The sequence below is a fragment of the Canis lupus genome, chromosome 15 (assembly GCF_011100685.1).
Source record: "Canis lupus familiaris isolate Mischka breed German Shepherd chromosome 15, alternate assembly UU_Cfam_GSD_1.0, whole genome shotgun sequence".
NCBI lineage: Eukaryota > Metazoa > Chordata > Mammalia > Carnivora > Canidae > Canis > Canis lupus.
Genome location: NC_049236.1, coordinates 8540540 through 8560465, shown reverse-complemented (window position 1 = coordinate 8560465; position 19926 = coordinate 8540540). Strand labels below are relative to the sequence as shown.

General features: G+C 60.7%; 1 protein-coding gene across 1 annotated transcript; it reads left to right on the top strand.

Annotated features, from left to right (window-relative positions):
• The first annotated feature begins 8524 nt into the window (after positions 1-8524).
• Positions 8525-19926, top strand: LOC106557501 (USP6 N-terminal-like protein). The gene is made up of 15 exons (XM_038557990.1): positions 8525-8679; positions 9274-9350; positions 9674-9733; positions 11021-11074; positions 12096-12135; positions 12407-12487; positions 12822-12929; positions 13386-13495; positions 15383-15431; positions 16172-16292; positions 16948-17042; positions 17248-17313; positions 17838-17912; positions 18180-18331; positions 18627-19926. Exons 6-14 carry the CDS (start codon positions 12449-12451, stop codon positions 18189-18191), a joined length of 675 nt encoding a protein of 224 aa, XP_038413918.1. The 5' UTR covers positions 8525-8679; positions 9274-9350; positions 9674-9733; positions 11021-11074; positions 12096-12135; positions 12407-12448; the 3' UTR covers positions 18192-18331; positions 18627-19926.

Below are 19926 nucleotides of genomic sequence, written 5' to 3'. Positions count from 1 at the left end.
ACATTACCACACAAAAGCATAAAAATGTAGTCCATAATATTTAGATTCAATCTAGTAACTTTTTTCTTAAAACATTTTACCTAAATATTATATTACAGTTATTCTCCAGCATTCATGTAATAGCCTAGAATATAAAACAATTTTCTTTCCAAATATCTTCCATTTTAACCAGTTTACTTGAACTATGTCTGGTAAAAATAGCAGAATTTTCTGACAAATAGGAATGGAGAACCAATTATATCCTTACCTGATGTGGCTGCTCATTCATTCATTGTGGGTCTGATTTCACTTTATTACTAGGGTGAGTTGTGACTTTGGTTACTGGTTGTTTGAAAATTGATGCGGTTTGTCTAATTGGCAATGTTGTATTCAAGTCTGGTTTACCCGGTGGATATAAGCATGTTTTCATTAATAAATATTATGTATAAATATAATTTGGTCCATTTTTTATTAATTCATTATCCATTACTTTTAAGTTTTTATTTAAAGTCCAGTTAGAAAAAAAAATAATAAATAAATAAATAAAGTCCAGTTAGTTTACATACAGTGTAGTATTAGTTTCAGGTGTGCAACACAGTGATTCAACACTTCCATATATTACCCAGTGCTCATCACTAGTGTACTGCTTCATCCCCATCATCTATTTAACCCATGCCCGAACCCCCTCCCCTCTGGTGTCCATCAGTTCTCTATAACTAAAGAGTCTGTTTCTTGGTTTGTCTCTTTTTTTCCCCATTTGATTTTTAAGTTTACCTATTTAAATAATTTCTACATCCAATGTGGGGCTCGAACTCACGACCCCTTGTGAGATCAAGAGTCACATGCTCCTTTGAGCCAGGCAGGCACTTCTGTTTTGTTTCTTAAATTCCACGTATGAGCAAAATCACATAGATGGAGCTAGAGATTATTGTGCTAAGTGAAATAAGTCAGAGAAATACCATTATCCATTACTTTAAATCATATTATACCAAACTTCTCAATCTCAGCATTATAAATACTTGAAAGGACACTTTTAGCACTTCATTATACAAGACATACATGAAGTTTTCCTATCATAAAAAGCTTTACTTTTTATAAAAAGTTTTCTGTGTATTTTAAAATGTAAGGAAATTATCTATATGTAATGCATGATTAAGTTGATTAGCCAGATATTCAGGACTTTTAAGTGAATAAATTGTGCTTATGGGTAACACAAAAAGGAGCATTTTCAGGACAATCATCAGGATAGCAATCATCTCAACACTTGAGAATGGAGGAAAATATTGGTATACTTGGCCTATAAAATGTGAACAACCTGGTCAGCTATTAGGAGGCCAGGTTTACATAAAACCATATAAGTTAAACTTCACTCTCAAAAGATAACTAGAGATGGAAGTTCTAACAAACAGAACTCAATTTAGCAACAAACATATCTTTTAGGGATCCCTGGGTGGCGCAGCGGTTTGGTGCCTGCCTTTGGCCCAGGGTGCGATCCTGGAGACCTGGGATCAAATCCCACGTTGGGCTCCCGGTGCATGGAGCCTGCTTCTCCCTCTGCCTATGTCTCTGTCTCTGTCTCTGTCTCTCTCTCTCTCTCTGTGTGACTATCATAAATAAATAAAAATTTAAAAAAATTAAAACAAACAAACATATCTTTTAATCACCAGTAAATAAAATCTAAGATGTGTTCTAGTAAAGTCAAAATGTGGCAGAGTTACTATTCAGTTCATTTGTGATGGAGGAGCAGAGGGGCAAGGAAGCAGAAGAAGGACAAAAAGAACAAAATGTGATTTAATCATTGTATATTCTGATGCTGGCAAAAATCTATATATACATAAACAGTCATCTGTATCTGCAACAATATACATGTGGTATTTTTGATACACGCACTTGATAAATCTACAGGAGGGTATTCAATGAACTTTTGTCTTTACAACTATCCCCAGATAAAAATTGTGCTATCAACTTCCAGGCTCCAGAAGAATGGTTCTCAAACTTCAACACACATCAGTACCACCCAGGGGATTTATTAAAACATGATTCCTGGGCCTCAGCCCTAGAGATTCTGATTCAGGAGAGATGAAGTGAGGCCTGGGAACTTGCATTTCTATTAAGGTTGCATGGGATGCTGATGCGACTGATCCAGGGACCACCTGGAGAACCACTACTCTATAACAAAGATTGCAAACTTGTTGCAGAAGAACCAAGTTTAACCCATAGGTGTAATTTGTTCAGTTTTTAGTGTATTAAAATGAGCAAACATCTACAAGATCTGGAGATTTCACATAAAATGCATATTCTAGCTTAAAAATTCAAAGATCTAGAAATACTGGACTTGATTTGGCCACAACAGACCATAATTAATTAGTAACGGCTGCTCACAAGGATTTCCCTCACCCGACCCTAACTTTCCCAAACCTGAACCCTAAACTGAACCCTAACCCTACCCCTAAACCATAACCCTAATCCGTAAGTTTAACAGGAACTCTTACAGTCACACTAAACCCTAATCCTAACCCTAACCCTAACCCTATCCTAAGGCTACACTGCAAATCTAACGCTAACCCCAACCTGAAATCTAACACTAACATTAAGCATAGTTCCATTTGGAACATAGGTGTGACACGCCATTGTGTTGGATGTATAGTGTTGGTCAAAACCAATCACGAAGCACCTCGCGGTGACACAGGGATATTTATGCCACAGTTCATTATCGCTGGGAGCCATTGTGATGGCTGCGACCCCCAGAGCCCAGAAGGAGGCACCTCTTTCTCATTCAAAATAGAACAGGAACAATTGGACAGTTTGACTACAGAAGATGACCATGGCTGGATCTTGTAGCATTCCCACCCCATCATGCTGCCCCCATTGAAATGAGGCCGGAGGTAAAGTAACCATTGTGATATTACGTTGCTGGTACCCAGGCCACTTTCAAGTGGTACCCCATGCCACATCTCACCCCTTCATGTCAATGCACCATCCTTAAAATTGCGCCTCAGATACACAGGGCACCAGCTAACATGCATTACAAATATCATCCATAGACCGAGATGATGTCCCTAGGAAGGAGATTCTGCCTCTTCTATCACGGTGCAGGGTGGGAACCTGGGGAAAATGTGAGAGACATGGTGGGTTAGATAGGTGACAGATCTGGGACAGCAAGCACAGAAAGAAAGGTCTGAAACCAGCTCCATCTCCAGAAAAGTAGGCCCTTCCTTGCATTTTCAGAGAGTTGTGGCTATGGCATTTTTGGCTCCTGATGTACATTTAAGGAGATGGCATGGGGCAAGCAGTCATCTTCCAAAAAGGGGCTCTGGATAGGTCTGACTGAAAGGAGGGGCCCAAAGGCTGGAATCTTGAAAAAGTGACGTCACTTCCTTGGGGACAAGCGTGTAACGGATTTAGAACTCTGGTAACCAGGAAGCTGCGTTGAACAAGGTCCCTCTTTCCAGCTCACTTAACTGGAGCCGGTCAAGAGAACAAGATGTTCTGTTGCTGTTGCCCTACTTTCAGTAGCTCTGGGCTTAAGAGAGTCCAGACAGAGAGATGTTCATGTTGCTATGGACGTCAGCTCGGCCCTCTTCACCGAAGCTTCTGGTTATGTGCGGGAGACCTCAACAGGTACCGCAAGGCACCTGGGGGAAGCCACTGGAGAGCAGGCCACACTGTAATCTCAGCTGACGGGGCTCATACCTCTTTCACCTTCATTGAGTGTGTGTCCGTTTATGTGTAAGAGGGTGTGTTAGTGTGAGACTCTGTGTGTGTGTGTGTGTGTGTGTGTGAGTAGAGGGGACAGAGGAGAGGAACATGCCCTTCCTGGGCAGAAACCAGCTGCCACGGTTTGGAGCCTGACACATCTTTGGTGTTCAGACACCAGGTCATAACAGGCAAGATGAGAAGGTGAGTGCTGAGGGCCAAGCTCAACTTCAAGTATGTAAATCATGAGCGCAAGAGTCTCTTTCATCTGGCTTCTCCTTGCCAGATTTCCCTTCAGCTGCCCCTGGGATGTAAGCAGAGAACACGATTTCCAAAGAGGATGTCTCCTTGTTGTGTTGTGGAGGGAGTACCCTAATGTCTCTTGGCCCTGTACATACGGGGCACTGTATTTGCAGAGCTGCACCCAGGAGATCTTGGAGGAGATGTTCTGTGGCTTCAACTCTTCCAACTCCCTAGACAATGATCGGTGCACCAGGCAAACAAGGAGCAGTGCTGTTCTGAGGTGAGAATGGGAAGAGGGTTCTCCACAGAGAGATGGCCCCCCCACAAACATGGAGAGAAACCTGCGGCCCTCCCGTAGTGTTTCCACACGAGTGCCGCACAGGCCCAAACGCAAAGAGACCTGAACCTCCTCCCCTAACATCCGGCTACGTCTGAGGTGATAAGACACCGTTCCCCTAGGTTGGGATGGTGCAGAATAGATTTCATGCTTTTGAGGAGTGGGGGTGGTTGGTTTTTTTCACTCAGAGCAATGAGTGTCTTTCGTTTCACTACCATTTTCCTTATTTCACCCACGCGCCCCAGGTATCCTGTGTAGAACGCAGCTCCACTGTCGTTGCACAACGTCTGCAGGCCTCACAAAAGATCACACTAAAGAGGGTGATTTAAGAGGAAAGGAAGGGTGGGATGAAGCCATTCTCTATGTTTATCTCTAAGGTGTCATGTGCCACAACACATCAGATCATGGTAGACCCAACAGGTCATGAGCTGTGTCCTTAGAGGTCCTCGTAGTACTCCATCAATGGGGCCGTCTGGGGGATCCCTGGGTGGCTCAGCGGTTTGGCTCCTGCCTTTGGCCCAGGGTGCGATCCTGGAGTCCCGGGATCGAGTCCTGCGTTGGGCTCCTGGCATGGAGCCTGCTTCTCTCTCTGCCTGTGTCTCTGCCTCTCTCTCTCTCTCTATCTCTATCATGAATAAATAAATAAAATCTTTAAAAAAAAAATGGGGCCGTCTGCCACAGTGATTCAGCCATTCAAGGCCCTTGGCACTTGACATGATGCCATTCTCTTGCCATGTCTGCTATGCTGCAAGGAGGACCTTGTGTGTCCCCACAGACTGTTTAAGTTGCTTGATCTGCCATAACCTGGAAGCCCAGTTTGGGCAGAAGCCCTCTGATGCCTCCTGACCCAAGTAGCTGGCTCTGTCTTTTTTGTAGACATCCACAGTGGAAATCTAGGATGAGGCTTACCTCTGACCCTGACCCTAACCCTGAACCCTAACCCTGAGGCCTAACCCTGACCCTATCCCGAACCCTAACCCTGAGGCCTAAACCTAAACCCTAACCCTTAGGCCTAACCCTAAAACTGACCCCAGGCCTAACCCTAACCCTAACCCTAAACCCTAATCCAAACCCTAACCCCTAGGCCTAACCCCTAACCCTAACCCCTCGGCCTAACCCTAACCCTGACACTTAGCCTAACCTTAACCCTAATCCTGACCCTAACACTAACCCTGACGTTGACCCTAAACCTAACCTTAAACCTAACCCTAACCCTAAAGCTGAGGCCAAACCCTGAGGCCTAACCCTAACTCCTAATCCTGAGGCCTAACCCTAACCCTAACCCTAACCCCTAACACTGAGTCCTAACCCCTAGGCCTAACCCTGAGGCGTAAACCTAAACACTAACCCTGAAGCCTAACCCTAACCCTAACCCTGAGGACTAAACCTAACCCTAAGGCTTAACCCTGAGGCCTAACCCCTAACACTGAGGCCTAACTCTAATCCTAACCTAACACCTAACCTGAGGCCTAACATCTAGGCTTAACCCTCAGGCCTAAACTTAAACCCTAACCCTGAGGCCTAACCCTTATCTTAACCCTGTGTCATAAACCTAATCCTGAGGCCTTAACCTGAGGCCTAACCCTGAGGCCGAAACATAAAACCTAACCCTTAGGCCTAACCCTAACACTGACCCCAGGCCTAAACCTAACTCTAACCCTAAACACTATTCCTAAGCCTCAGGCCTAAACCTAAACCCTAACCCCTCGGCCTAACCCCTAACCCTAACCCTGAGGCCTAACCCTAACCCCTTACTCTGAGGCCTAAACCTAACCCTAACCCTGAGGCCTAACCCTAACCCCTTACCCTGAGGCCTAACCCTAACCCTAACCCTGAGGCCTAAACCTAACCCTAACCCTCACCCCTTATCCTAACACTAACTCTGAAGCCTAACTCTAACCCTAACTCTAACCCTAACCCTAACCCTGACCCTGATCCTAACCCTAACCCTGACCCTAACCATAACCCTGACCCTAATCCTAACCCTGACCCTAACCCTGACCCTGACCCTGAGCCTAAACCTAACTCTAACACTAACCCTAACCCTGACCCTAACACTAACCCTGACCTTGACCCTAACCCTAACCCTAACCCTAACCCTAAACCTAACCTAACCCTAACCCTAACCCTGAGGCCTAACACTGAGGCCTAACCCGAACTCCTAATCCCGAGGCCTAACCCTAACCCTAACCCCTAACCCTGCGGCCTAACCACTAGGCCTAACCCTGAGGCCTAAACCTAATCACGAACTCTGAGGCGGAACCCAAAACCTAACCCTGAGACCTAATACTAACACTAACCCTAACCCTGACTCCAAGGCCTAACCCTAACCCTAACCCCTCGGCCTAACCCTAACCCTAACCCTAACCCCTAACCCTAACCCTAACCCCTAACCCTAACCCTAACCCCTAACCCTAACCCTAACCCTAACCCTTACCCCTAACCCCTAACCCTAACCCTAACCCTAACCCTAACCCTAACCCTAACCCTGAAGCCTCCCTGCTGGTCCTGAGGAGGCCAGGCCCCTGTCAGTGTAGACGCGGCCCCACATGGTCCTGAAGCCTCCACGCGGGTCCTGAGGAGGCCGGGTCCCTGTCAGCGTGGATGCGACCCCCCCATGGCTGTTTCCTGTCTGTTGAGTATGGTAGGACTTCCAGCGCTGAGAGGGGACCTCCTTGGCTTGTTCCTGCTCTTAGGGGAGACAATTTCAAGTTTTCACCCTTGGGGATGACGTCATCTGCGGGCCTTCCTACACGGCCTTTCCTCTGTTGATAGACATTTCCTCAAAACCCACTGTGCTTTTTATGTTGTATTCTGTCAAATGCTTTTTCTGCAACTCTTGAGGGGATCGTATGCGTTTTGTCCTTTCTCTTTTTGTTTTTTGTTTTTTTAAAGATTTTATTTATATATCCTTGAGAGACACAGAGAGACAGAGAGAGAGAGGCAGAGACACAGGCAGAGGAAGCAGGCTCCATGTAGGGAACTCGATGTGGGACTCGATCCCGGGACTCCAGGATCACGCTCTGGGCCGAAGGCAGGTGCTAAAGCGCTGAGCCCCCCGGGCCGCCCCATGTCCTTTCTCTGGTTAATGGGATGGATCGTGCTGAGTGATGGCCAGAGGGGCCATGGGGGGCAGGTGGGCAACATGGATGAGCAATAGGAAAAGCTACAAGCGTCTGGTTCTAAATAAAGAAATCCCAGAAATTTAGAAAGTACAGCCTGGCAATAGAGTCAGTACTGTTGGGACAACTTTGTACGGGGACAGATGGTGACGCCGCTTCTCGTGGGGAGAGCTGAGTGAGGCACAGAATTGTCAAGTCACTAGTTGTAGCCCTGAAACTACTGTCACATTGTGTCGACTGTGCTTCAATAAATACCAAGGAAAAGGGGTTTCCGGTAGGACTCCCGGTGGGTCCGTGAAAGGCATTTACATGGTCGTTACGCACACGAAGGCACCTCTGCAGAGGGGATCAAGATGCTCACGTGTCTTCATGTTAATTTTTAGAAGATTTACTTGAGAGAGGGTGCAGTGGGGGGGGGGGCGGAGGGAGACGGGGAACCTGGAGCGGACTCCTCACCCACCGGAGCCCGAGCCCCACGCGAGGCTCCACGCCACAACCTCGAGATCCTGACTTGAGCCAAACTCAAGAGTCGACGTGGAACCGACGGAACCACCCAGGAGCCCCTCAAATGTCCCTAACTGCAACCCCATGCTGTGAACCCTGGGGGGCGGGGGGCATCTGTGACCCCCAGTCTGCCTTGAAGGGCGGGAGGCCTGCAGGGCCCGAGGATGGGAACTGAGGATGTGGGAGGGTGCTTGCATCCCCTTCCCGCCCGGCGTGGGGACAGGACCCTCCCCCGGGACCCTCGGCCTTCAGGGTGAAGGGCTAAGTGCTGATTGGACCCCGCCTGCCCACAGTGATGATGCGGGACCCCACTCTGGGCGGAACTGTGGTGCCCCCGGGTTCCACCGCTGCCTGGTGGCCACTCTGCGTCCGCAGACCTTCGGAGGCACTCGTGCTCCGGATCTGGCTCGCAGCGACCCGACTCTCCTGCTCTCCCCAGTAGCCCAGTACTCCCACTCTCCCCAGTACCCCAACCCTCCCACTCTCCTAAGTACCCCAACCCTCCCACTCTCCTAAGTACCCCAACCCTCCCACTCTCCCCAGTACCTCCACTCTCCCACTCTCCCCAGTACCCCAACCCTCCCACTCTCCCCAGTACCCCAACCCTCCCACTCTCCCCAGTATCCCAGTACTCCCACTCTCCCCAGTATCCCAGTACTCCCACTCTCCCCAGTACCCCAGTACTCCCACTCTCCCCAGTACCCCAACCCTCCCACTCTCCCCAGTACCCCAACCCTCCCACTTTCCCCAGTACCCCAGTGCGTAAAGAGGAGGCGCTCACACAGCGACAGGTCACAGGTGAGTGGCAGCTGATCCCTGCTCCCCGCGGGCCACAGTGGGGCCTGTGGGTCCGGGTGGGGGCACAGGCCTCCTGGGCTGGGGTCCACAACACCCCGACCCCCCATGCGATGACGGTGAGCAGCTCCTACAGCCCTTCCACAGCCCCACGGGGTGCGAGTGGCCACCCTGCTCCCCTCGTCCAGGGAAGGAGGCTGCAGTCGGAACTCAGGCAGCTCCCCCGGAACCCCCGCTCCCCTGTAAGCCCTGTGCCGTGCAGGCACCCAAGCCATGACCTTTCCAGCCTGTCCTAGACACATGGACCCTGACAGGGGTGACTGACACCCCCCCATCCCGCCCTGTGCTCGCTGGGTCCCCCTGGCCCGTGAACAGGCTTGCTCTTCACGCATTGGAACGTGGAGTCCCTCGTGCTCCGCCAGGCCCCCCTCAGGCTATTCACACATCGCTGCCCTCAGGGTGGGGAGTTTGGTCGCACTCTTGCTGGCATCAGGTTTTAATTTTGATGAAGTCCAGTCCGTCGCTTTCTCCCCTTGGTCATTGTGCTTGTGGAATCTAAGAGAAACCTTCGATCCCTGCCCCCCCCCCACCCCACAGGGACACTCGCTGGCCGGCCCACCCACCACCATCTCTGCGCCGGCCCCAGGCTGGGAGACGTCACCCCCGAGCATCAGGTGGGCAGTTCCCCGGAGTCCCTGGGTCCCCCGCCCGTGTGCTCCTGATACCGGGGTGGGAGCGCTCTGTGACCCCAGCGTGACGGTGTGTCCTGGGACAGTGGCTGGGAAGGTGGACTGTAGGTGGGCAGGGGACAGACAGGCAGCGAGGGCCTGTGTGTGATGCTCCAGCCCAGCCTGTGCCCCTCGGGGCTACGGGGTTGTCTCCGGCTCCAGTCAGACAGAGGGGCACCTGCCCACGGGGAGCACCCGGACGCATGTGTCCTCGGAAGGTTCTCACGTGCCGTCATTCTTGGATGTGTTTGGATTGCGGCACGATGCAGGAGGACCCGGAGACCCTGCTGGTCTTGCAAAGGGCCAATATCGTGGCCCAGTACCATCAGGTGAGGCCCAGAAGGGACCATAGACACTACACACCCACGACAGGGGGGACCATACCTGCAAGAGCAGGTGAGGCTCAAGAGGGGATCAGAGACAAGGATGAGCCAGGTCAGCCCAGACAAGGACCATAGTCACCAGGAACAAGTGAGACCCTGGGGATGGTCCCGGTGTCAGTAGCAAGTAAGGGTCCATCCTGGATCCTAGTCATTGGTAGCTGAAGAGCCCAGTCACCAGGTACAGGTGAGGCCCAGGTGGGGACCAGAGTCACCAGGTCCAGATGAAGACCACAGCTACCAGGTCCAGGTGAGCCCAGGTGGGGACCAGAGTCACCAGGTTCAGGTGAGGCCAAGGTGGGGACCATAGTCACAGATCCACATGAGGCTCAGGTGGAGACCAGAGTCACCTAGGTGAAGCCCAGTTGGGGACTAGAGTCACCAGGTCTGGGTGAGGCCCAATTGGGGACCAGAATCACCAGGTCTGGGTGAGGGCCAGGTAGGGATCAGAGTCACCAGGTCAAGTGAGGCCCAGGTGGGGACCACAGTCACCAGGTCAGGTGAGGCTCAGGTAGGAACCACAGTCACCAGGTCCCGGTGAGGCCAAGGTGGGGACCAGAGTCACCAGGTTCAGGTGAGGCCAAGGTGGGGACCACAGTTGCAGATCCACATGAGGCCCAGGTGAGGCCCTGTTGGGGACCAGAGTCACCAGGTCTGGGTGAGGCCCAGGTGGGGACCACAGTCACCAGGTCCGGGTGAGGCCCAGGTGGGGACCAGCGTCACCAGTTCCAGGTGAGGGCCAGGTAGGGATCAGAGTCACCAGGTCAGGTGAGACCCAGGTAGGGATCAGAGACACCAGGTCCAGCTGAGGCCCAGGTGGGGACCACAGTCACCAGGTCTGGGTGAGGCCCTGGTGGGGACCACAGTCACCAGGTCTGGGTGAGGCCCAGGTGGGGACCACAGTCACCAGGTCTGGGTGAGGCCCAGGTAGGGATCAGAGTCACCAGGTCCGGGTGAAGCCCAGTGGGGGACCACAGTCACCGGGTCCAGGTGAGTCCCAGGTGGGGACCACAGTCACCAGGTCAGGTGAGGCCCAGGTGGGGATCGTCACTGATAGATAGAAGCAGGTGAGGCTGTCAGGCTGCACCCACCGGGCATACAGGCCCTTTCTCTGGTGCCCGGCCAATCTCAGAGGGTCGGCGCGCCCTCAGGATTCAGGGGCGGGAGGACCCCTTCTGCTCCCTCCTGTCCCCATTTCCCTGCTCTGATCGGTCCCCACCACGGTGCACCAAGCAGGGTCTCCGCAGGACCTGTCACTGTGGAAGGCACCGACCACCAGGGCTTTCTGCCGTGAGTCCCCTGGACACCCCTCATCCATCTCAGGGGGGGTGGCATTTGCAGGAACACCTCTCTGGAGGCTGACCCCCCCCCCCAGGGTCGGGACCTCGTCCCCTGGAGCCCTCTGAGGGCCATGTCTGCGCTGGGCTGCAGCTGAGACACCCCGGAGGCCGACCTGGGACGTGGGCAGGAAGGGAGCTGGGCCTGGGGGAGGCCCCTGGACACTCAGAGGAGGGGCCCCCACGCCTGCTTCGGGCAGGCCCAGGTGTCTGCCTCCTGCATCAGGGGGGGTGTCCAGTCCCTTCAGCAGGGGCTCCCGCGGGTGAGGGGCTCTGGGGCCGGGGCGTGCTCTCTGTAGGGGGATGGCCTGGTCTGGGGCGAGTCCGCAGGGGTGCTCTCACCCACACCCCCTAGCCAGGGCCCCCACAGTCCCGAAGGCTTCTGCGGGGCTGCAGGTAGATGCCGGGGACCAGGCCAGGGCAGGGAGGGGGGGCCGCAGAGGGAGGGCCCGACCAGGCAGGAGGAGGGAAGAGGAGGAGGGGACAGCCCAGTGGCCTAGGTCGCAGGGGTCGAGGCTGATGGGTCAACAGCCCCACGAGAACCTGACGGACGCTGGAGACCCCAGGTGGGGCCCCCTTAGCCCTGCTCACGGCCCAGTGGCTGCTGGGATGGCTCAGGGGTGGGTCGTGCTCAGGGGCTCTGACAGGACAGGAGGTGAAATGGGCCAGAGGCAGAGGTGACAGCAGAGAGGGGAGTCAGGGGACAGCAGGGGGGTGGCCAGGGGGCAGGGCGAGGCCGGCTGGACGCTGGGCAGTCAGGCCCTGGGGAGGCGGGGGGGACCTCAGCGGGACGGTCACTCCTGGCAAACACGCTTCTCAGACCCCCCAGACGCCGCCCCCGCCAGCCCTCATGCCGCTGGCAGCCCCTGCCCTCCCTGGAGGAGCCCTGCCCTCCCCAGGCCCCTGGGTGCAGACGGGGGGGCGGGGGGGCTGTGGGGCCGGGGCCTCAGGGCTCTGCGTCTCTTGCCTTCCAGGGACAAGGAGCTGCCCAGCCCCAGCCCCCCCGAGGCCAAGGTGAGAGCCCGTCCTGGGCCCCGGGCAGGACGTGGGGGGGCTGGGGCCAGCTGTCTGCACCCCGTCCCCCAGGACATCCCCGGGCGTCTCCCCAGTCCCCCGTCCCAGCGCTGCACGGGCTGCCGGGAACGCACCCCAGACCCGGAGCCGCGGCCCGCGGGGGGCCCTGTGCCTTCTTGGCTCCTCCGGGTCCGGGGGGGACTGGGCGCGGCCGAGCGCCCACCTCCCGCGGCTGGAGCCTCACCTGCGGCCCCCGCTTGTCCTCTTCCAGAAACTCCACCAGGAGACCCGGCGCGCGGACAAATGGATAAAAATGCTCAAGCGATGGGACCACTACCTCCCCAGCGAGAAGGTGGGGCGCTGGGTGCCCCCGAGGGCTCTCCGTCCTGACGGGGCTGGGGGGCCGCCCTCAGTGTCCTCCTGCCCCGTCCTCGGGGGAGCCCCCTGCCTGGGGAGAGTCTGCTGGGAGCCCGAGCCTCCCCAGGCCCCTGGACGGCGGTGGGGGAGCGTCAGGTCGGGGCCACGGTCCCTGCTCCTCGTGGGGGACGGGGCCCAGCTCCAGGGAGACCCAGCCTCTCCGCAGACACCGTGGAGCCGAAGCCAGAATCTTCTAGATGCCTCGCGCTCCCTGGGCTCCAAGGGGCCGCCCTGGGCCCCTCTCACCAGCACTGCCTTCCTCCCCGCAGCTGCAGTGCCGGGTCTACAAGAGGGTCCCGCCCCAGGTGCGGGGACAGGTGTGGCTGCGATTGCTGAACATTGACCAGGTTAAGGCCAGGAATGCCGGGAAATACCAGGTGGGGCCCGTCCACTCCCCGTGGACCCTCAGTCCCCTCCCCACCAGGGCTGACCCCCTGTCCTCTCCCCACCAGGGCTGACCCCCCATGTCTCCCCCCCACTCAGGCTGACCCCCCCATCCCCTCCCCTCCAGGCTGAACCCCCTTGTCCCCTCCCCACCCGGGCTGACCCCCCATGTCTCCTCCCCACCCGGGTTGATCCTCCATGTCCCCTCCCTGTCCAGGGCTGACCCTCAGTCCCCTCCCCGCCCACGACAGCTGGGCACAGGCCCTCACGCAGGCCCCGCGGGCACGGTGGGCACCCCCGCCGTCCCCGGCCTCCCAGGGGAAGGAAGGAGGTTCCTGCAGGACACACTCCCATGGTGGCCCCAGGGCTCCCGGCCCAGGATGGCAGCTGCTGACAGGTCGGGGTCTGTGTCCCTGACGCCGGCTCCTCCTCCCAGGGTCTTCCCGCAGGAAATGAAGGAGGCGGCCCTGGTGTCCTCCCGGGACATCATGCAGATCGACCTGGACATCAACTGGACGTTCCGCAGTCACAGCATGTTCTGGGACCGCTACGGGGTCAGGTGAGGCTGCTGGGCCAGCGGGGTTCGGGGGCCCGGGAGAGGCCCGGGGGCTTCTGTGCAGGGGACACGGGGTCTCTGAGGCCGGGGGGAGCGACGGCAGCAACAACACACTGCCACATGGTAGGGTGCTGGGGATGACCCCCTGGCCCCCACCCCCGGGGTCTCGGGGATGGGGAGGCCCCAGGACAGGGCCTCCAGGAGTCACCGTCTGAGCTGAACCCCAAGGGGGTGAGGGGCGGCCCCGTGAAGAGCAGGGGGCCGGGGTGGGGGCATGGGGGGCAGTAAGGGGATCTGGGGGCCAGGCGGCCTGGCCGCGGCTGGACCGGGACACATGGACCCAACGAGGGTCGGACAGGTCAGGGTGACACCCACCCTCGGTGCTTTATGTACTTCTGAATTCTGGGCATTTTATTTTAAACAATTTGCAGTTGGTGAGCACACATAGTATGACGACCCCCAGATACCGCCCCCGGTCCAGGCAGGCCCTGCGCTGAGCACACGGGGCCCCAGGGACAGGGGTCACAGCAAACCCCAGACTGGGGTTGCCTTTATCTGTAGACGTCTCCGTGTGCACCTTAGCGAAGGGGGTGCCCTGTGTCAGCAGCCCCCCAGCCCATCCCCCTCAACCACTGCCCCCACGCCATCTCCCTACATCACCCCCCACACCATCCCCACACCCCCAGACCCCCCACCCCTACACTATCGGTCCCACCCCCCACACACAAGGACGCGGTGCAGCTGCCCCCTGTGGGACATGCTCAGCCTCCCCGGCCACCTTGGGGTTCTCTGGACAGCCTGCTCCCGTCAGAAGCCCAGGTGTCCCGTAGAGTCCCCAGGGGCCGTGGGGAGGAGGGAAGGCAGGGAGCCCCCGACAGGGGGGTGCAGATGGGTGGAGCAGAGGGTGCAGCTCCCTCTGTGTGCAGCGGGCGGGGTGTGTGGGAGCCCGGGACCCCAGGGGTGACCTGCAGGGGTGCCAGGGGTGGGGCTGGGGAGCCGCCAGGCAAGGGTGGCTGGGCTTCCCTGGGGGCCGCTCGGACCGTCTCCCCACGAGAGCTTGGTGCTCCTCCCTGCAGGGAACCTGCTGCCCCCTGGGGCCCCCGCGGCCCTCAGAGCGCGGCCGGGTCAGGCTGACCTGTGACCCCCGGCCCAGGGGGAGCCGGCCTCCAGCAGCCTGGGCCCGGGGGCCGCGGAGCCGGGGTGCAGACTCAGGTCGCCGGGCGGGGGGCATCAGGCGGCTCCTGGCAGCGCTGAGGGGCCCGCACCCCGTACCCCGCCGTGGGCTCATATAGTGACCCCAGGGGTTCGCAGCCTGTATCGGGGTCACACCTGCACGACGTTCCCTGCTCTCCTCACGGTGGCTCAGACCTGGAGATGCTCTGGGATGGGGGGGCCCGGGGTACCCCCCACAGAGTCCAGTCCAGGGACACCTGGGAAGGCCTGGGGGTGCGCTCAGGGCCACGGACACCCCGGCTGTGTGGGCTCGGGGCTGGTGGTGTTCCCGGGACACGGGGCCAGGCCAGGGCAGGGGAGGAGAGGCGTCAGGGGCTGCGGGGACCGGGGCAGGGGGAGCGCTGGCTCCCAGGGGGGCATGCAGGGGGGGCCGCTCCAGGGCTGGAGGGGGCGCTGGCGGCGCTGGGGGAGCCCGGAGCTGCACACCCCACAGCAGGAGCCGCTCGGAGGCGTCGGACACCCCAGGGTGCACAGAACCCCCGGCACGCTGCACGTGTGAGGTCGCCGCCTGTCCCCGTGCGCAGACCTGACCCCAGAGATGGGCCCCCGCGGAGGGGCCCTGAGGGCCGCGGAGCCTGCGAGGTGGGTGTCGGCAACTCGGCGGCCTCGCTGGGCGGGGGCTGACTGAGCAGAGCCCCCCGCTGTCCCCCCTCCTAGGCAGCGAGCCCTGTTCCACGTGCTGGCGGCCTACTCGGTGTACGACACCGTGAGTGTCCCTGCCCCCACCCCCTGCCCCACGGGCGGCCTTGTCCTGAGAGCTGGTGACCAGCGGGACTCCCAGTTAGGGCCCCAGCTCCACGGCCCCCAGGTGCCGGGGAGGGTCTCTCTCCTCCGGGACGGGCAGGGGGCGGGGTGCAGACCTCCCAGGGGAGGCAGGGCCTGGGTGCCCGAGGGCTGGGGCTGCCCCGGGCCCCCGCGTGCACCGCGGCCGTCCTAGAGCTCGGGTCTGGACCCTGATAGACGGAACTACTGATGAGAACCCCGGGCGGGGAAGGCTCCCACTCCCCTGAAGGGCATGAGGCCGAGGCGCCCAGGAGGCCGCCCCCTTCCATGGCGCATTCCAGAAGGGTCCCTGAGGACCCCAGCTCACACACTCCCCGGCCCCGCCCCCTCGTGGGACCTCCCAGGGGCCACAGTCAGGCCCCCGACCTGCCCTCCGGGGACTCTCCAGACCTGGCGGGTCCCCTGCAGCCTGGCACAGCTCACGGAGACCCCTCCTGCTGGTCTGAGGACAGGGGCCCTGGCACGGCGGCCGCAGGGCTCGGTAGCGGGGCCTGGGGTGCTGGCGCCCGAGCTGGTCCGGGCGGCCCTCACCTGCCCCCCGTGCTCTGGGAGCCCCCTCCGGGAGCCCGGGCTGTGAGGGAGCCGGGGGAGCCTGACGCCCGCGGGGAGGGCTCAGAGGGGGCCTCGGGGGGCACGCCCTCCGTGGGGCTCTGGCTCTTGCAGGAGGAGGGCTACTGCCAGGGCACGAGCGAGATCGCGGCCATCGTCCTCATGTTCCTGCCCGAGGAGGACGCCTCCTGGGCGCTGGCCCAGCTGATGACCGACGACAGGCACGCCATGCACGGTAGGGGGCCTCCCTGCAGGCTGCTGCACGGGGGGGGGGGGGGGGGGGGGGGGCAGGCGGGGACCCCCCAGCCCGCCTCCCGACGGGCAAGGGCCCCACCTCCCCGGTGGCCACGGGGTCCCGGAGCCACGGCCACCCGCCCCACTGTCTGCAAGCCGGGCTCGCAGTCCTGCTGCTCCCCCAGCCTCGCTTCCGGCTGCCTGCTTGCCCCCCAGGGCCCCTGCCAGCCCACGGCCACACGGGGCCCAGGGGACAGCGTCTCTCCCTCCCGGGGGCCCCCAGCCTCACTCCCAAGCCTCACAGAGGGCCGTGCAAGCCCATCACCCTCCCCGTGGCCTGCACCTGCTGCCCCTCGGGGCTGGGGACCCGCCTGTCTCCACGGCGGCCCCTGCAGGAGAGAGGGTGCTGGGTCAGCCGGGCGGTCCTCAGCCCCCAGCCCACGCCCCGCGGGGTCTCTGTGAGGACGAGGGTCCCCGGGCCCTGCACCCCCAGCCTGGGAGGCAGCCCTGTCCTCTGGGAAGAGCGGGTTCAGTCAGGGCTCCGAGGGCGGTGGGCACGCGGGGGTCAGGGTGTGGGGGGAGGCCCCTGCCCCGACACCCCCACCCCGCCTGGTGCAGGAGGAGGCCCTGATCGTGGGGGCCTGGGGCCTTCTCAGGCTTCTTCGTCCCAGGCTTCCAGAAGCTCCTCAGGTTCCAGGCTCATCATGAGCGCGTCCTCGAAAGAGCTCTCCCCGACCTGAGGAAGCACATGGCGAGTGGGAGCTCCGGAGGCTCCGTCCCCGGGGCCCGGGGCAGGCGGTGGGGGGCACGGCCCTCCGAGCTGCCCAGAGTTGGGGTCACGTTCCTTCCCCTGGGGCCCGGGGCCACCCTCGGGGCTGGGCTGGGCCGTGGGGAGCGCGTCCACCCGGCTCCAGGGGCCGCGGCGTGGGGCCTGAGCCCTCCTGCCCTCCCGCCAGGACGAGGAGCAGATGTCCACCGGCATCTACACCCCAAAGTGGTTCCTGCAGTGCTTCCTCGGCCGGGTGAGGCCCCCCGGACCCCCGCTCCCGGACCTGCCCCCTGCCCTCGGGGAGGGCCCAGCTCAGCCCCACCCTCCAGACGAGCCAGGCCCGACCCCGGGGCCCTGAGGCTGAGGCTCGCAGCCCAGCCCGTCCTGGAGAAGCCCAGAGGGTCCCTGGACGAGGTTCCGGGGGGCGGGCCGTCTCTGCCTCAGCTCCCCCGCGGGAGGCCGGGTCAGCCCGGGGTGTGGACGGGCCCTCGGCCCATCGGGCGGCCAGCCTGGGGTCCTCTCGAGGCGTGATGTCGTCAAGTGGGGGCAGAGTCTGTGCCCCCAGGGGTGCGGGCGGTGCTGGCCGGGGTCGGAACCCGGAGCGGCCGGGACCCTGATCTCCCTGGGAGGAGGGCACGCACGGGGGGGCTGTGGGGCCTCGTCGGAGGCAGCCGGGGGGCGGCAGGGGCTGTGGGCAGATGGCAGGCCTAGCCTAGCCCCAGCCGAGCCCCCCAGGGGCCCTGCTCAGGCCGCTCCTCCCACCCCGCTGTCCCCTAGATCCCCTTCTCGCTCACCCTGAAGCTCTGGGATGCGTATATACTGGATGGGGCGCGGGTGCTCACGGCCACAGGAGTAAGTGAGCCCCTGGGAGCCCAGGGGTGCCGGGGGGGGGGCAGGGGCGGTGACCCTGTGCTCTGAGCAGCACACAGACCTGGGGAGGGGGGACGGTGGGGCAGGCGGGTGCAGCGGGGCTCCCTGAGAGGAGCAGCGGGCAGGGGCCACCCCGCCAGCGCACTGCCCACGACGCTCCTGGGCACAGCAGGACCCCAGCCGCTGGCCTGGGGGCACCGGGGGCCACAGGGCAGGGCCCTCTGGGTCTGACTCTCGCCCACCGCCCAGAGCGCCTCCTGAAGCTGCCCCTGGAAGGGCTCCGGGAGTTCCTGCAGGACTCACTGGCCCAGCCCTGGGCCCTGGAGGACGAGGCGGTGCTCAGACGCCTTCGGGCCTCCATGACCCAGCTCCGGAGGATGCGGTGTGACCTGCCCCCCCAGGTGGGCTCAGGGCCCCGGCCCCTCCCGACTCGGCCTGCTGGGGCCGCCCACAGGGGACAGAGCCCCCGGGGCCCCCGTCCTCATCTCTGCGGCTCTCCTCTTCTGCTCCAGCCAGGGGACCCCAGGCCCAGCCTGGGCGGGCGGGCACCCACTGCAGGGCCCGGGCACCAGTGTGGGGGGCTGAACACAGGGTCAGGCTGGGGGGCCACGTGGGAGTCGTGAGGACCCCCGGGGCCCCCAGTGGGGGACACACAGCCTGCTGGAGACGCTGACCCCGTCGGCCTCTTTCCAGCAGGACCTGAGGAGTTCCCCACGAGGCCCCTGGGCCTGGAGCAAGTGTCCCCGGTGTCCGGGCCTCTCCTCTCTTCTCCGGCCTCTGAGACACCCCCCAGGGTGGAGGAGCCGGCCTCCCCGGGCCCAGCCACCCAGCCTGAGCCGCCCGGACCCCCTCCCGGCCAGGCCATCGTCCAACATCCCCCCCAGCGATGGAACTCCCTCCCCATCCTCCCAGTGCAACAAGACGGTGCAGGCAAGTGGCCCCCAGACATGGTGGGCTTGAAGTAAAAAAACGGGGTCCCCTTCCCTTCGGCACCTGCTTGGGCCACCCCAGAGGCCCCGCGACGGACCAGGCCCTGGAGCACCCCCGGGACTCCCATCACGAGGTACCCCCAGCCCCCGAGGGACAACGCTGTCGGGCCCAGGACACCCTTCCTGCCCCGTGGCCACTGCGGCTCGTGCCCCTCGCTGGGCAGTGACGGGCACAGCCAGGGCAGAGCCAGGGCGGCGCTGAGCCCGCTGCCCCGAAGCCCTGCATAGGCCCAGGACCCTCTGCCCTCCCCGTCCACGGGGCAGCTCGATGCTCGCGGGCCTCAGGGGCAGAGCGTGGCGGTGAGTGCGGGGGCCTGGAGGCTCTGGCCCGCCGTCACCGTGCCCTGCCTCGTCTCACTGTCCCTCCCGGAGGGCGGCACCCCCCGCACAGGACACCAGCCCCTGACCCAGAGGGACCTGGGCTGGCCTGGCCCCGGACTCTGTGGGGGCAGGGGCGACTCTGCCAGGCCCAGCACGAAGAGGCATGCATTCTGGCCCCGGGCTGAGCGAGTCCTCTCACAGCCAGATGTGGCCTCCTGGGCCCTGGGCGTGCCCCACAGATCCAGGTCGCTGACCTAGGGCAGCCCTGGGGATCCCAGGACACCCCAGGGCAGGGCAGCAGGGGCAGGCCCGTGGGCCCCACCCGCATCCACACCAGGAGGCAGGCTCCTCCACGTGCTGGGGCTCCAGCAGTCAGTACCCGGCCCCAGGGGGCCCGAGGCTGGGGTCCAGCTGCCCTGCGGGGACCCAGCGCAGGAGCCCATCGGCCGCAGGTCCAGGTCAGCCCTGCTGTCCCCAGAACCGCCTCTCAACGCCCCAACCTCAGGACACGCGCCCCCATCCGGAGTCCACACAGGCTCCCAGGTGGGGGACTCCAGCACCCGCACCCCTGTGGGATTCCCGCTTTCCTCTAAGGACAGGAAGGTCTCCCAGGGGAAGGCGCGCACCCTCGGCTCTGAGCCCCTGTTTGCTGTTCCAAGTTCAATAAAGTGTTGTGTGAAAATGCA

Excerpts from the sequence above, each read along its gene's own strand:
- LOC106557501 (XM_038557990.1), top strand. The coding sequence starts at position 12,449 with ATGCTCAAGCGATGGGACCACTACCTCCCCAGCGAGAAG. Across the intron at positions 16,293-16,947 it reads CGACAGGCACGCCATGCACG|GCTTCTTCGTCCCAGGCTTC; the intron begins GTAGGGGGCCTC and ends GGGCCTTCTCAG. Across the intron at positions 17,314-17,837 it reads TGCAGTGCTTCCTCGGCCGG|ATCCCCTTCTCGCTCACCCT; the intron begins GTGAGGCCCCCC and ends GCTGTCCCCTAG.